Source organism: Podarcis gaigeae, assembly GCF_964106915.1.
Source record: "Podarcis gaigeae genome assembly, contig: HAP1_SCAFFOLD_268, whole genome shotgun sequence".
NCBI lineage: Eukaryota > Metazoa > Chordata > Lepidosauria > Squamata > Lacertidae > Podarcis > Podarcis gaigeae.
Genome location: NW_028153270.1, coordinates 1 through 14,813, shown reverse-complemented (window position 1 = coordinate 14,813; position 14,813 = coordinate 1). Strand labels below are relative to the sequence as shown.

The window sequence follows — 14,813 nt, the reverse complement described above, 5'->3', positions numbered from 1 at the left end:
GGTTTTTATATGATTATGGACATAGCAAACTGATAGGGAGATGCTGCAAACATAACTTAGGATTGGGGGAAAAAATGAGAAACAGCCGTAGGGAGCTGTTTAAAAAACAAATAAATGTGTGTACAAGCAAGGCTGCCCTGTTGAATATACTTCCTTGCTCCAAACTCACAATGAATCACAGGCTTCCATATTGTTCTTTGGATGGCATCCTGCTCTCGCTGCATGGAGGGAGTGAACACATTGCGGAGTAGCTCTTAATAAGAGTTAAGTAGGACCTGGCCCTTCCATGTAGCCACCATTCAGGAAAGCCACATTCATGACAAGGATGCTCAACGAAGCCAAGCTATTTATTCCAATCAGAGGCCCATCCATGCTATAACACAGGGTTTCCCAAACTTTGGTCTCCCACTGTTTTTGGACTACAAGTCCCACCATCCCCGACCACTGGGGTATGATGGGAGTTGTAGTCCGACAACAGCTGGAGACCCAAATTTGGGAAACCCTGCTCTAACACAAGGTCTCCCACCCACCTGCTCCTCCAAGGCCTAGAGCCTGTTGCAACATATTCAGCAGCAATGCGCCCAGGAGGAGCTCTGCTCAATTCCTTTCAGGAAGCCAACCTGCAACTCGCTTTCATTGCACACAGGGTGGAATGAGGAAGGAGAAGGACTTGCAGGATGGCACCTCCACTGTGAACGTTCTTGCAACCATTTCAAACAGAAAATGTGGCTCCAAAACTGTCTAATCCATGGGTATGCAAACTAAGGCCCAGGGGCCAGATCCAGCCCAATCACCTTCTCGATCCGGCCCGCGGACGGTCCGGGAATCAGCGTGTTTTTATAGGAGTAGAATGTGTCCTTTTATTTAAAATGCATCTCTGGGTTATTTGTGGGGCATAGGAATTCATTCATTTTTTAATCCCCCCCCCAAAAAAAAATATAGCCCGGCCCCCCACAAGGTCGGAGGGACAGTGGACCAGCCCCCAGCTGAAAAAGTTTGCTGACCCCACTCTAATCCCTTTCTTCATCTGCTGTGTTAACGTGTAAACTCCTCTATTTGGATCTGAATACACACAAGCCCTCAGTCCTTGCCACTCTCTTTGTGAGTCCAAAGAGTCCTTGCTGAAATTCATTTACTTGGCAAGAAGAACAAAAGCTCTACAAGTTCATGTCATAGCCACAAAGTGCTCATAACTCCTGGCGAAAATGGGAATCTTCCAGTTACTTTGGCTGGAGACCTACAGTAATATATTGCAAATTTTAGAGATCGCTAGAAATAAGCTAGTGTGACTATAAAAATATTTTAAAAGGAAAGACAACAAGGGTACCGAGCCAAAGTAAATTGCTAGAGCCAAAGTAAATTGCTGAAATTAATGGGATATAAAGTCAATGGGAACTCAAGCACGACTTTCCCTAGATTTGGGCTAAAGGTTCCTGCAACATTTGCAAAAGGCAATTCTGATGCTAGGAGAGGAAATCGCAGCAGAAAGAGTAGCATCCAAAGCTTAAAAACATTTTCATCCAGCCAGACCATTTCATTATTTGCTAAATAATTTCATCATAATTTCATGTCGATTCAGCACAGCAAACCGTTGGTCTCACGAGTGTTATTTACCCATGTGGAATAGTAATTTCTGTCACCAAATTGCCACAGGAACAAAGGTAAAAAATAAGACAGAAGATATTTACCATCTCTAGTTTATCTGCTTGGAGACGAACAGTGGGGTTTAGGGAAATCTTCCTTCTTTGTGGTCCATAATCATCGCTCCACATGGGGCCAACAGCTAAGAGACAACAGGTTGCACATTAATTGGAAATCTAATTGGAACTTTTTCTCCTGAAGGATGTGTTCCGAACTCCTGCTGTTCAAACAACTGGAGCTAATCACCTGAATACCAGAATCAACTCGTGTTTGTTATCCCTTCCCCCTTTAAACGGTAAGCAAGATGCAATTTAAATGTTTATTACAGATCTCAAATGGAAACTGATGGATGCTGCTGAAATACTAGTTGAACCTTACTGTACGAACCCACCAAGATATGAGAGTCTCGGGGGGGGGGGGACCTCACACAAAAACCTGGAGGATAATCGGGGAATGAATCGGCTGTGGATCAAACAGACATTATTGAAACATGAACGGTCATATCATGAGAGAGGCACATGGCTTGCACCTGTGGCACCTCTTTTAAAAACAGTCAAAAGGAAACAGAAGATGGAGAGAGAGAGAGAGAGAAAGAGAGAAATAAGTTGATACAGGCTGTGGCACAGATGCACATAATTTATTTGTTTTGTGGTGAGGGGGCATTTCTTTGGACTCCTGCCAAGTCACCAAAACTGCTTTCTAAAACAGCCCCCAAAGCCTACATATTTGCATAGCGATAACAATAACAATAACAATTTATTACTTATACCCTGCCCATCTGGTTGGGTTTCCCCAGCCATTCTGGCGGGCTCCCAACAGGATATTAAAAATGCGATAAAACATCAAACATTAAAAACTTCCCTAAACAGGGCTGCCTTCAGGTGTCTTCTAAAAGTTAGATAGTTGTTTATTTCCTTGACATCTGACGGGAGGGCGTTCCACAGGGCGGGCGCCACTACCGAGAAGGCCCTCTGCCTGGTTCCCTGTAACCTCACTTCTCGCATTGAGGGAACTGCCAGAAGGTCGTCGGTGCTGGACCTCAGTGACCTGAACAATGGGGGTGGAGACGCTCCTTCATGTATACTGGGCTGAGGCTGTTTAGGGCTTTGAAGGTCAGCGTCAACACTTTGAATTGTGCTCGTAAATGTACTGGGAGCCAATGTAGGTCTTTCAGAACCAGTGTGTTATATGCATGGTTGAGCAAGCATGGCTGTACCAACACTAGACAACCCATACAGTATTCTACCACCCAAGGCGCACGTGCTTTTAGAATACCCCAACATATTTTTGCATCTATAGCTATACATACATACAGGAGAAGCGGCTTTGAGGCAAAACAAGGATTTTGCCTATGCCTGAGCCCTTGATTCCTACCCAACCTTTGGCAAATGTGAAAACAAAATGCAAGGTGCTTTTACACTCATTTTATATCCTTAATATACATGTGCCAAACATATGTTAAGTGCAGAGTCCTATAAGCACTAGAAAATACTTAAGTTTCTATGGCAACTGGATCTTCAGATACGCCGGTGTTATTCACCATGCTGTGCCAAAGTGAGCCTATTGATTACTAATTATATAAGCTTGACAGGTTTTCAATCTGCCTACTTCCAGGGAAGCCTATTTGTTTGCCACAGGTGCCCGGTGTGGCATTGCAAAGCATTCTGGGAGTGTTAGTTCATGCAGGGCTCCAGCCAGGCCTACTGAATGGAACTACTGCTACAGAAACCAGGGCTTATCCTAGAATACACTGAAACAACAGCAACAATTTAATTGTATGCCGCCCATCTGACTGGGGCGCCTCAGCCCCTTGGGGTGGCTTCCAACAAATAAAAATATCAAACACAGTAAAACCCCAAACATTAAAAACTTCCCCTATATATGGCTGCCTCCAGATGTCTTCTCAAAGTCAGGTAGTTGCTTATTTCCTTGACATCTGAGAGGAGGGTGTTCTAGGGAGGAGCTGTCATGGAGGGCAAGCTTGTCCAGCGTTACAGATATTCTCAGGGAGAAAGCTTATGGACAACCCCATATTCATAGAATTGTAGAGTTGGAATGGACCTTGAGGATCATTTAGACCACCCCCCTGCAATGCAGGAATACGCAGCTACCCCAAATGGGGATCGAACCTGCAACCTTGGTATTCCCTGAAACAGACTTTGAAAACCATTTATTACTCCCTTTATAGGTAAAGGACTCCTGGACGGTTAAGTCCAGTCAAAGGCGACTATGGGATTGCGGTGCTCATCTCACTTTTCAGGCCGAGGAAGCCAGTGTTTGTCCACATACAGCTTTCCAGGTCACGTGGCCAGCATGACTAAACAGCTTCTGGCGCAACAGGACACCGTGATGAGTACCAGAGAGCATGGAAATGCAGTTTGCCTTCCCGCTGCAGTGGTACCTATTTATCTACTTGCGCTGGCGTGCTTTCAAACTGCTAGGTTGGCCGAAGCTGGGACAGAGCAAAGGGAGCTCACCATCGTTGCGGGGATTCGAACCGCCAACCTTCCGATCGGCAAGCCCAAGAGGCTCAGTGGTTAAGACCACAGCGCCACCCTTTATATCTCACATCTTTTCCATTATGGCACTCAAGGTGGCTTACATGGGCCTCCTTGATGGTATCCCATCCTTTCACTAGCCAGACCCAGATATGTTTAGCTTCAGAAAGGTCGCTACATCATGAGCTTTGAACCAGGCCCTGGCACCCACAGCCCCAAACCCCAGGTGTCAATCCTATAGCTGTAGAAGACAAATGAGCAAGGAAAGGGACCATTGTCCTTGCTGGTTACAAGCAAGGAAAATCCATCCTCGTTCAGCCATCCCACAAAATAGTCAATGGCCATTATATTGGAAAGGGACTGCTAGACAATCCATTCATTCGTGTTAGGGGAACAATTGGTGCATAATAGAGGCTTTTTCTAAAGGAAAAGTAAACACATTAAATGCTACTCCTGTGAGAAAGGTAATGGCAACTATGTGATGAGAAAGCAAGGAAGTGAGCGTTTACCCCCAGCAGGTGCATCAGCGGTACTGTTGTTTGCAGAAAATGCGGGAGATTGCTCTCTCTTCTTGAATCCGGCTTTCGTCTATGAAAGGAAAAACACAAAATAAGGAGGTGCCTTCGGGTAAAGTAGGTTAAGGACCAAACAAACAAATGTCATTAAAAACCAAACACACACACACACACACACACACACAGCCTGATTACAGAAAAGAAGCCCTGGCTAATGCTTTATCTAAACTTCAGATGAATATACTATACATAGCAAAAGCTTTAAAAGAAACTGGTTCCCTTTGCAACATGCGCCCATAGAATTATGTTAAGCAGCTTTGGAAGAGTGGTCTGTATTGACTGTTCTTCAAGCAGCCCCAGAACAGCTGGAATAAACAATGGTTATTTAGTTTTTCTCCGCCTGCCACTACAAAGAAATTCATCCCCACCCTATCAACTCATGCAGTGATGCAACCACGCTAGAAGGGACACTGTTAACTGCAGAGAGCGAGAGAAGCTATTGAAGCCAAAAGGAACTTAATTTGGCAGGCCGGACCAATCCGTGGACACCAAGCCAAACCGCCAGCCACAAAGAACGGGAGGGTGCATTCCATCAGATATGTGGGCAACCTTAAGTACTGCACAACTGGTAAAAGTGCACTCCCGACGGAGGGCCCCTAGCTAAGGAATTCCATGCTGGATCCAAGGCTGGAAAAAGGCTTCAATACACTCCTACCTCCCTGACACTGCTTTTTAAAAATGTCCAATTTCTCTTAGTAGCTCTACACAGACAGTGGCTACGGTGGTGGTCCCGAGAACGAGGAGATCCAAAGCAGGAACTGGGTGCCATTTATTACGCAAAAGGCACGTAGAGGTTTTCCATCGGGGAACGTATAGCTCTTGCCGGAGAGATCCCTGTCCTTTTCTGACAAAAAAACAACAACAGTAGCACTGAGAATTTCTTCTGTTTTGTGCTATGTCACAGAATTCTAGAAAGTGTTAATGACTTTTTTTAAAAAAGGAGCAAGGGAACATTTGATCACATGTCCCAGGGAAGCTCTGATTGATTGATTTCATTTGTATATCACCCTTTCCTACAAGGAGCTGAAAATGGTGTGCATCGTTCTCCTCCTTCCCATCTTATCCACCCAACAACCTTGCGAGGTAGGTTAGGCTGAGAGTGAGTGAGTGACTGGCCCAAGCTCACCCAGTGAGCTTTCATGGCTGAGTGGGGATTCAAACCCTGGTCTCCCAGGTTCCTAGTCTGACACACTAACCACTACACCACACTGGCTCCCACATGTTCATGGCTTTTCAAGGACTCTGTTTTATACATTACAGTGCAGGCACATCTCAGCGACATGCCAGACTCCTGAAAAATTCAGGTTGCAAATCTAATGCAAGGGGATGGACAATGTCATGTATGACCTGTCATGTTTTGCTTTCCTCCGTCTGTTTGTCATTTCCCGAGGGAGCTGTTTATACCCAACAGTGCTGAGAAAGAGTACAGTCTTATGCATATCTATGTTCCTCTTGAAGAATTGCTGCTTTTGAATTATGGTGCTGGAGGAGACTCTTGAGAGTCCCATGGACTGCAAGAAGATCAAATCTATCCATTCTGAAGGAAATCAGCCCTGAGTGCTCACTGGAAGGACAGATTGTGAAGCTGAGGCTCCAATACTTTGGCCACCTCATGAGAAGAGAAGACTCCCTGGAAAAGACCCTGATGTTGGGAAAGATGGAGGGCACAAGGAGAAGGGGACGACAGAGGACGAGATGGTTGGATAGTGTCTTCGAAGCTACAAAAATGAGTCTGACCAAACTGCGGGAGGCAGTGGAAGACAGAAGTGCTTGGCGTGCTCTGGTCCATGGGGTCATGAAGAGTCGGACACGACTAAACGACTAAACAACAACAACAACAACATGTTCCTCTTGTGTCTGATGGGCGTTTACTCCCAAGAAAGCATGCTTAGGATCCAAATGGACTCCCAGTTCATCGAAATAATGCTTAAAAGAAAAGAGGACCTCCAACAGAATGGTATAAAAATGTTATTCGGTTCATTGAAATTTCTCCAGCTGTATTAGCATTATATTTCAAAGAAGAGCATGTTTTTCATTCAGAGCTTTGGGGTTTTATTGGGGGGGGGGGGAGAGAAGGAGGAATCATGTGTCTGTTCAAACTTTCTTACTTCCTCCATACTAAGAATGATGACAGAGTGCTGGCTGTGGTAAGAAACCACACAGCACGCTTGGCAGAGAAATTCTCCTTATTCTTTCTTTCCTTTTTTAATTTAAAAAATGTATTTTCCTCTCGACTGTTTGAACTGAGGAAGAGCTTAACATATCTTCATCATCATCAACTTTATTGCACTAGCCAAAGGCTATGGCATCATTCACAAAGGGAACAAAGAGGAAAGCAACAATAACCATAAAAAAATCATAAAAACATCAAGCACGGCAAATACAATAAAACACGATCACGTCTCCTAAAAATTATTTGTTGCATAGGATAGAATAGCAAGGGGTTCTCAGGTAGAATGTGCCAGCTTAAATGTCCGAATCACCTTTGCAACTGACTGCTATTTTATCTAGTTCTTTTCTCCTGATCTTCTTAGCATATAGTGCTACTTTATAAGTTACAAAGGCTTAACATATCTCAATAGCTGGTGGAGCTCATGAATTTGCCTACATACAAAAAGAAACCCTGGTTGCCACTTATGGTCCATTGGACCAACACAGACAAGAAAACTTCAGTATAAATTAAGGTGAGTTTTTTTCTTAAGGAAAAGAAGATTTGAAGATTTTTTTAAAAATGTACCAAAATAAGGAACATATGTGTGTTGGGGCGCACATGGTATAAATGAAAGTGAGCTTTTGACTGGGGGGGCGGGGCAACCTTTGGATAGCTCAGTTAGCAGAGCGTGAGACTCTTAATTTCAGAGCTGTGGGTTCGAGCCCCACATAGGACAAAAGATTCCTGCATTGCAGGGGGTTGGTCTAGATGACCACTGGGGTCCCCTGCAATCTACAACTACGTGACGCTGCTGTCCTATATAACAGGGATGGGGAACCTTTTTTTCTGCTAAGGGCCAATCATTTATGAAATGCACACTGGTGGTTGGTTGAAGTCAAAACTGGGCGAGGTTGGAGCTAAAAGCAGGTGGGGCCACCCTTTTCCTCTCTTTCCTCCTTTTCCTAACACAACTCTTCCTCCCTTCCTTGTCAGCTGCATAAAATTACACAGAGAGCTACATCTCGCCATAGGACTGCTCATCACTGCTATGTGTGCGTGGTTGGGTGCAACTCCCATTGAACCCAGCAGGCAGTGCTGGATTTCTGTACAGTGGTGAACGCGGGTGGCGCTGTGGGTTAAACCACAGAGCCTAGGACTTGCCGATCAGAAGGTCGGTGGTTCGAATCCCTGCGACGGGGTGAGCTCCCGTTGCTCGGTCCCTGCTCCTGCCAACCTAGCAGTTCGAAAGCACGTCAAAGTGCAAGTAGATAAATAGGTACCGCTCCAGCAGGAAGGTAAACAGCGTTTCCGTGCGCTGCTCTGGTTCGCCAGAAGCGGCTTAGTCATGCTGGCCAATGACCTGGAAGCTGTACGCAGGCTCCCTCGGCCAATAAAGCGAGATGAGCGCTGCAACCCCAGTGGCGGTCACGACTGGACCTAATGGTCAGGGGTCCCTTTACTTTTACCTCGGGTTATATACACTTCAGGTTACAGACTAGCTAAACAAGCTATAGCTTAGGGTCCTACTTTCTTGCCCCCCCCAAAAAAAAAAAAACCAAAGGGGAAAAAACTGGATGTACATATTCAAAATATAAGATAAAAAACAAATAAAATAAAACCTACATACAGCAACAGTGTTTTGTCTTGTGTAGGCTCCTATGATGTAAGTAATGGGCCCCGCCTGCTAGCCTGCTCCCTAAAATATCACTGGTTTGCTCATTTCTATATACAGTGGTACCTACGCTTAAAAACTTAATTCGTTTTGGAGGTCCATTCTTAACCTGAAACTGTTCTTAACCTGAGGTACCACTTTAGCTAATGGGGCCTCCCACTGCCGCCGTGCAATTTCTGTTCTCATCCTAAAGCAAAGTTTTTAACCCGAGGTACTATTTCTGGGTTAACGGAGTCTGTAACCTGAAGCGTCTGTAACCTGAAGCGTCTGTAACCCGAGGTACCACTATAAGGTGCCAACATTCTGTATGTGCAAATGGCTTTAGATACCTATTAGGTCCATAAATTACAATATAGCATATATTCAACACAAAAAACAGTGACAATTTGTTGTTGACAAAGGACAGCTGGACATATAAAGGGCCCCATTACCTTCAGTAGCTTAGGGCCTCATCAAACCTAAATCTGGCCCTGCCAGCGGAGCTCACTTCCAAGCTAGGCATATATAGGCCTGCACTGTCAGTGACTTGTGCATTCTCAAAGAACATATAGACCGATGTGTAAGCAAGGAGGTCAAAGAACTGATTTCTGATAAAACAACTGGCTGCCTGTGAAATTTGCGATAAGCAGGACTTGGATAATCTATCTAGTTTAGCAGTTTGCTTGCTGATCGCTGCCCCTTTGTCAACAGACGACCCTTAAATTGGTTTTCAGAGAATACTTGCCACATTCAGAATAGACATCTTTGAGGCAATGCTTTCATTCGGAGACGAAGATGGAGGAAGCTGCAGTCCGTATCCATCCGAAGTTAACAGGCTGGAGGGGGGCGGCACAGTTTCCGCTTGGCTGGAAAGAGGTTCACGTCGAATGAAAGCGATTTCCCACGAGGAGTTAGATCTAAAAATGAAGTCACAGGTTGGACACAGGTATTGTACGTTGCATTCTTCCTGAAATAATGAAGACCTCCCTGTAATTATCAAAATATGTCAGGCAGCAAGTGATGTTTAGCGGGTCAATAAAATTCAGTGGGACAGAAATCTGTTGCACCAACTTTTTAAAATTATTGCCCTTGTTCTTGATGGCTAGGAGGGCCAAATCTGCGAGGGTCTTACGTTTTTAATGTGCTGTTACCAGCCCAGAATGTTTGGGCTTAGGTGGCATCTGTCTTGGGAAACAATGGAGTGCGTCTATGGGGCTGGGATCAAACCGCTGGAGAATCACAGTGCCTGAAAGTATCAGGATTTATGCCCGCAAGACAGGGAGTTCTTTTTAACAGCTCTGTATTTTAGCATTTCCAACAACACATATCCAAAATCCTCTCTCTCATCATGAGAGCTAGAAACATAAATCGACCAAATCTATACTAGGGAAGACAGACGGATGTAAAATGGAGTGTTCAGAGGACTTGTTTTGTAGGGCATTTGTTACCTCAGCTTTGTTCTGTTGATTAGGCTTCTTGCTTCTTCATAGGTGATTCCAATCAATGACTCCTTGTTAATGGAAACAAGTTGGTCCCCAGCTCTCAGCCGACCATCCTAGCAAGAACAAGGACAGTCGTTAGCACTTGTTTTTGCAATCAAGTTGCCTTAAGAGGTCAAGGCAAACTCTCCAAATTTATAAACTCCCAAGGTTGTTCAGTCTGTCAAATTGCCTTTTAGAGAAGGGGAGGGCCAGATTTGATCTGATAAGCGTGCCAGACTCTTGGTACAAATAAATAACAAATCAGAGTGCCTGGTACAAATAACTGCCTGAATGAAGCAGGCTGCTCCCTGCCCCTTGCTCTGCTCAGTTTATGAACTGTATGTGGTTTTTGGTATTACTGTGTAGAAGTGTAGAGCTGAAATGGTCATTTAGTAAACCCCCCACAATGCAGGAATCACAGGTAAAGCATCCACGACAGGAGGCTATTCAGACTCTGCTCAAAAACCTCCAATGAAGGAGAGTCTGCCACCTTCTGAGGTAGCCTGTTCCACGGCTTAACAGATCTTACCATCAGAATGTGCTTCCTAATGTTTAGTTCAGGGGTCAGCAAACTTTTTCAGCAGAAGAAGAGGAGTTTGGATTTGATATCCCGCTTTATCACTACCCGAAGGAGTCTCAAAATGGCTAACATTCTCCTTTCCCTTCCTCCCCCACAACAAACACTCTGTGAGGTGAGTGGGGCTGAGAGACTTCAGAGAAGTGTGACTAGCCCAGCAGCTGCATGTGGAGGAGCAGGGAAGCGAACCCAGTTCCCCAGATTACGACACTACTGCTCTTAACCACTACACCACTGTCCCTCAGACCTCGTGGGGGGCTGGACTATGTTTTGGAGGGAAAAACTGAATGAATTCCTATGCCCCACAAATAACCCAGAGATGCATTTTAAATAAAAGCCCACATTATACTCATGTAAAAACACCAGGCAGGCCCCACAAATAAACCAGAGATGCATTTTAAATAAAAGGACACATTCTACTCATGTAAAAACATGCTGATTCCCGGACCGTCTGTGGGCTGGATTTAGAAGGTGATTGGACTGGATCCGGCCCCTGGGCCTTAGTTTGCCTACCCATGGTTATGTTGGACTCTTTCTTGTAACTGAATTCACTGGTTTGGGTCCCACAGCAGAAAACAAGCTTGCTCAATCTTCCATGTGACAGCTCTCCAGATATTTAAAGAAGGCTATCATATTTCCTCTCAGCCTTCTCTTCTCCAGGATAAATTAATACTATGCTGTATTTGTGTTTCTGTTTTTTAAGTATGTGGTAGGTCAAGTGTGTGACAAGTGACTAACGAATCTAACCACCACCAGCAGCAAACAGTGCAAAACCTTCTATGGAATACAAAGGAAGAAGAAAAAACCTCAACTCTCAGCTTGCATATTAGAAGAAGGAATTCGAGCAGAGCCTTGTCCCAGATGCACAAGTTTTCTACATACAGGCAGGTTTTATCAACTCAATCTCCTTTATTGGCATAGAATGAGTGTGTTGTATACATGGATCAGAACACACCACAAGTAGGAGGCACTTTTAGGTAAAACTATCCAGACATCGTGAGGAACAAAGGTGGCTCTAAAGATATATGGTGACGTTATTTCATGGCGTCACTCAAAAATTTCGCCAAATTCTCCACAATGTCATTCCTACAGTTATTCAGCAGACAGGACACCCTGGAAGAGGTTTTAGAAATGGGAGCCTATTAAAGATGTTGGTACCCTTACATGCATTCTGAACTACTAGGGTCGCAGCAGTACTGCACTATATGTGTCTGTTTGTCTGTAGAGGTAAAATAAAGGTAAAGGACCCCTTGTCGGTTTATTCCAGTCGAAGGCGACTATGGGGTTGCGGTGCTCATCTCACTTTCAGGCCGAGAGAGCCGGCGTTTGTCTACAGACAGCTTTCCAAGTCATGTGGCCAGTAGGACTAAACCGCTTCTGGCACAACAGGACACTGTGACGGAAACCAGAGCGCACAGAAACGCCGTTTACCTTCCTGGTGCAGTGGTACCTATTTATCTACTTGCACTGGTATGCTTTCGAACTGCTAGGTTGGCAGAAGCTGGCACAGAGCAACAGGAGCTCACTCTGTTGCGGGGATTCGAACCGCCAACCTTCTGATTGGCAAGCCCAAGAGGCTCAGTGGTTTAGACCACAGCGCCAACCACACTTCATTCCGATAACTCTGCTTTTGATTTAGGAGAGAGAGCAAAATATACTCAAAAGTGTGTTAAAATGCAAGTTGTGGAACAGAAGGGGGTCCTTGTAGATGAAGCTTGTATTTTATTCCCACTACAGTGGTGCCTCGGGTTAAGTACTTAATTCATTCCGGAGGTCCGTTCTTAACCTGAAACTGTTCTTAACCTGAAGCACCACTTTAGATAATGGGCCCTCCTGCTGCCGCTGCACCGCTGGAGCACGATTTCTGTTCTCATCCTGAAGCAAAGTTCTTAACCCGAGGTACTATTTCTGGGTTAGCGGAGTCTGTAACCTGAAGCGTATGTAACCCGAGGTACCACTGTATTTTATCCTGATGGGGAGCAACAGCCACTGTGATGACGCGAACCAAGTCCTCATAGCTAGAGCTGTCGAAATCAGCAATAGATGGACTGGACAGCCACGTGGATGCCAGGGGATGAATTTTTTTTTTAAAAGGATAAGGGACAGGGAAGGGGATAATCAGGCAGTACTAGATGTCCTGGAAAGGAGAAGCTGGCATTAGGAGCTGAACTACTTTGCTGCTGCAGAACAGAGTAACAGATCAGCGAGAGATATCAGTGGAATTTCACTGGGCACAAAATTGGACACAGATGGTCGTTTTGTTTTAGAATTAAGCCACAGACAGTTTGTGAGAAGTTTCTGTACCAGTTAATCCAGCTCTGAGCTGGATTAATTCGCACCAGAGGGGTGGGGGTAAGAGATCCAGTTTCAAACAGCTATACATACAACCTTGGCGAACATTTGGACCGAGCAGATGCAACAGCGGAGAGCGCAAAGACTTTGGCACCAATAATTTAGCGCACAGTTCAGGATAATGTGGGTGGGTGGCTGGGGAGGTGGAGAACGAGGCCAGAAAAAGTGCTTTTGCACTCAGCTCAAACCAACGTTTAGCCTTCAGCACATCACATTTCTGTTTTTGCCAAGTTCTACACTTAAAATCAAAAAAGAGGCTCTTTTAAAAAAATTCAATGCAAGCAGCAATTCAGTCCGAGGAAATTGCAGACCCTCTAAGTGTCTCTATTTTCCAGAAAGAGTCCCAGACTTACAGAAGCCATCCCGGTTTCTGCTTTGAACCAGCAATGTCCTGCTTTTCCTTAGGATGTCCCTATTTTCATGAGAGAAACGTTGAAGGGTACGGTACGACAACCCTATTTTCATTGGACAAATGTTGGGGAGTATGAAGTTATGTGATCTCCCCCAAGCCAAGGAGATAAGTAACTATACAACCTTTAGAAGACATCTGAAGGCAGCCCTGTATAGGGAAGGTTTTTTTTAAAAAAATGTTTAATGTTTGATTATGTTTTTATATATGTTGGGGCAACACACTTAGGTGGGGATATAAATAATAAAACTATTGTTAGTATTATTATGGAATAAGACACCCTTATTTTTATCAGAGAAATATTGGAGGGTATGGAATTGCTGTCAGCCTGAAAACAACAGGAATTCTAAGCATATAGGTCACTTCTGAAGGCATGAAAGTACTCTATAAAGATGTTCAGCCACACATATCCTTATGCACTGCAAGGGGTTGGACTAGATGATCCACTGGGCCCCTTCCAACTCTACGATTCTATGAGTGTACCAGGCTGACAAAACTAGAGAGGCTGATTATTCCCATTTCACTGACACAGAACTGAGGCAGGTACAGGATTTGAACCGAAACTTTCAGGGCAGAATGCGTCAATAAGGAGGCAAATGCCCCTCCTTCCTCCCTAACCACTGAGAGATCCTCTAAATCAGGCATAGGCAAACTCAGCCCTCCAGATGTTTTGGGACTACAACTCCCATGATCCCTAGCTAAGAGGACCAGTGGTCAGGGATGATGGTAGTTGTAGTCTCTGGAGTGCCGAGTTTGCCTATGCCTGCTCTAAATCAATCACGAGAATCTCTGCTTCGCAATGCCTGGAGGCTATCCCAAAGGGATGCCCGGTTGGAAGATCACAAGTTAATAAACCGAGACTAATCAAATGAAGGCCGCTGTCACCACTGGGGAAAGGATGGCTAGAAAAAGAAAGAGAGAGCAGGAAATCAGGCAGAGGCCAGAGTGTGAGCTTGTGGGCTAAGACGCCTCCCCACCCAGATATGGCAATGGATAAGGAAAAGAGTGATTACTTGACACTTCACCTATGGCAAGAGAAAGGAAGGGATGCCACACATTTATTTTATCATGCACAGGATTAAACCATTAATTGCTTTTTAATATACACTCCAGCAGACTATACAGTGGTACCTCGGGTTACATACGCTTCAGGTTACAGACTCCGCTAACCCAGAAATAGTACCTCGGGTTAAGAACTTTGCTTCAGGATGAGAACAGAAATTGTGCAGTGGCAGCGTGGTGGCAGCAGGAGGCCCCATTAGCTAAAGTGGTGCTTCAAGTTAAGAACAGTTTCAGGTTAAGAACGGACCTCCAGGAACGAATTAAGTTATTAACTCGAGGTACCACTGTAAACTGTAAATGAAAAGTGGACCAGTCTCATGTGGACTGGTCTAAGACATTTTGGTGCTATTGTAGCATGGTGGCAGAGCTGAAAGTCAGGATAGCAACCCCATACCCCAACATCAACAATTTCCTC

The 14,813-nt window shown here is 44.8% G+C and overlaps 1 protein-coding gene across 1 annotated transcript; it reads right to left on the bottom strand.

The window, feature by feature from the left end:
- Positions 1-169: 169 nt before the first annotated feature.
- LOC310837190 (syntaxin-binding protein 4-like) lies at positions 170-13,289 on the bottom strand (the record flags this gene model as incomplete). Its single annotated transcript, XM_083757343.1, has 6 exons — positions 170-218; positions 1,689-1,783; positions 4,649-4,727; positions 9,263-9,434; positions 9,966-10,072; positions 13,281-13,289. Coding segments are annotated over 6 exons (511 nt in total), but the record flags the coding sequence as incomplete, so codon positions are not given.
- Positions 13,290-14,813: the final 1,524 nt, after the last annotated feature.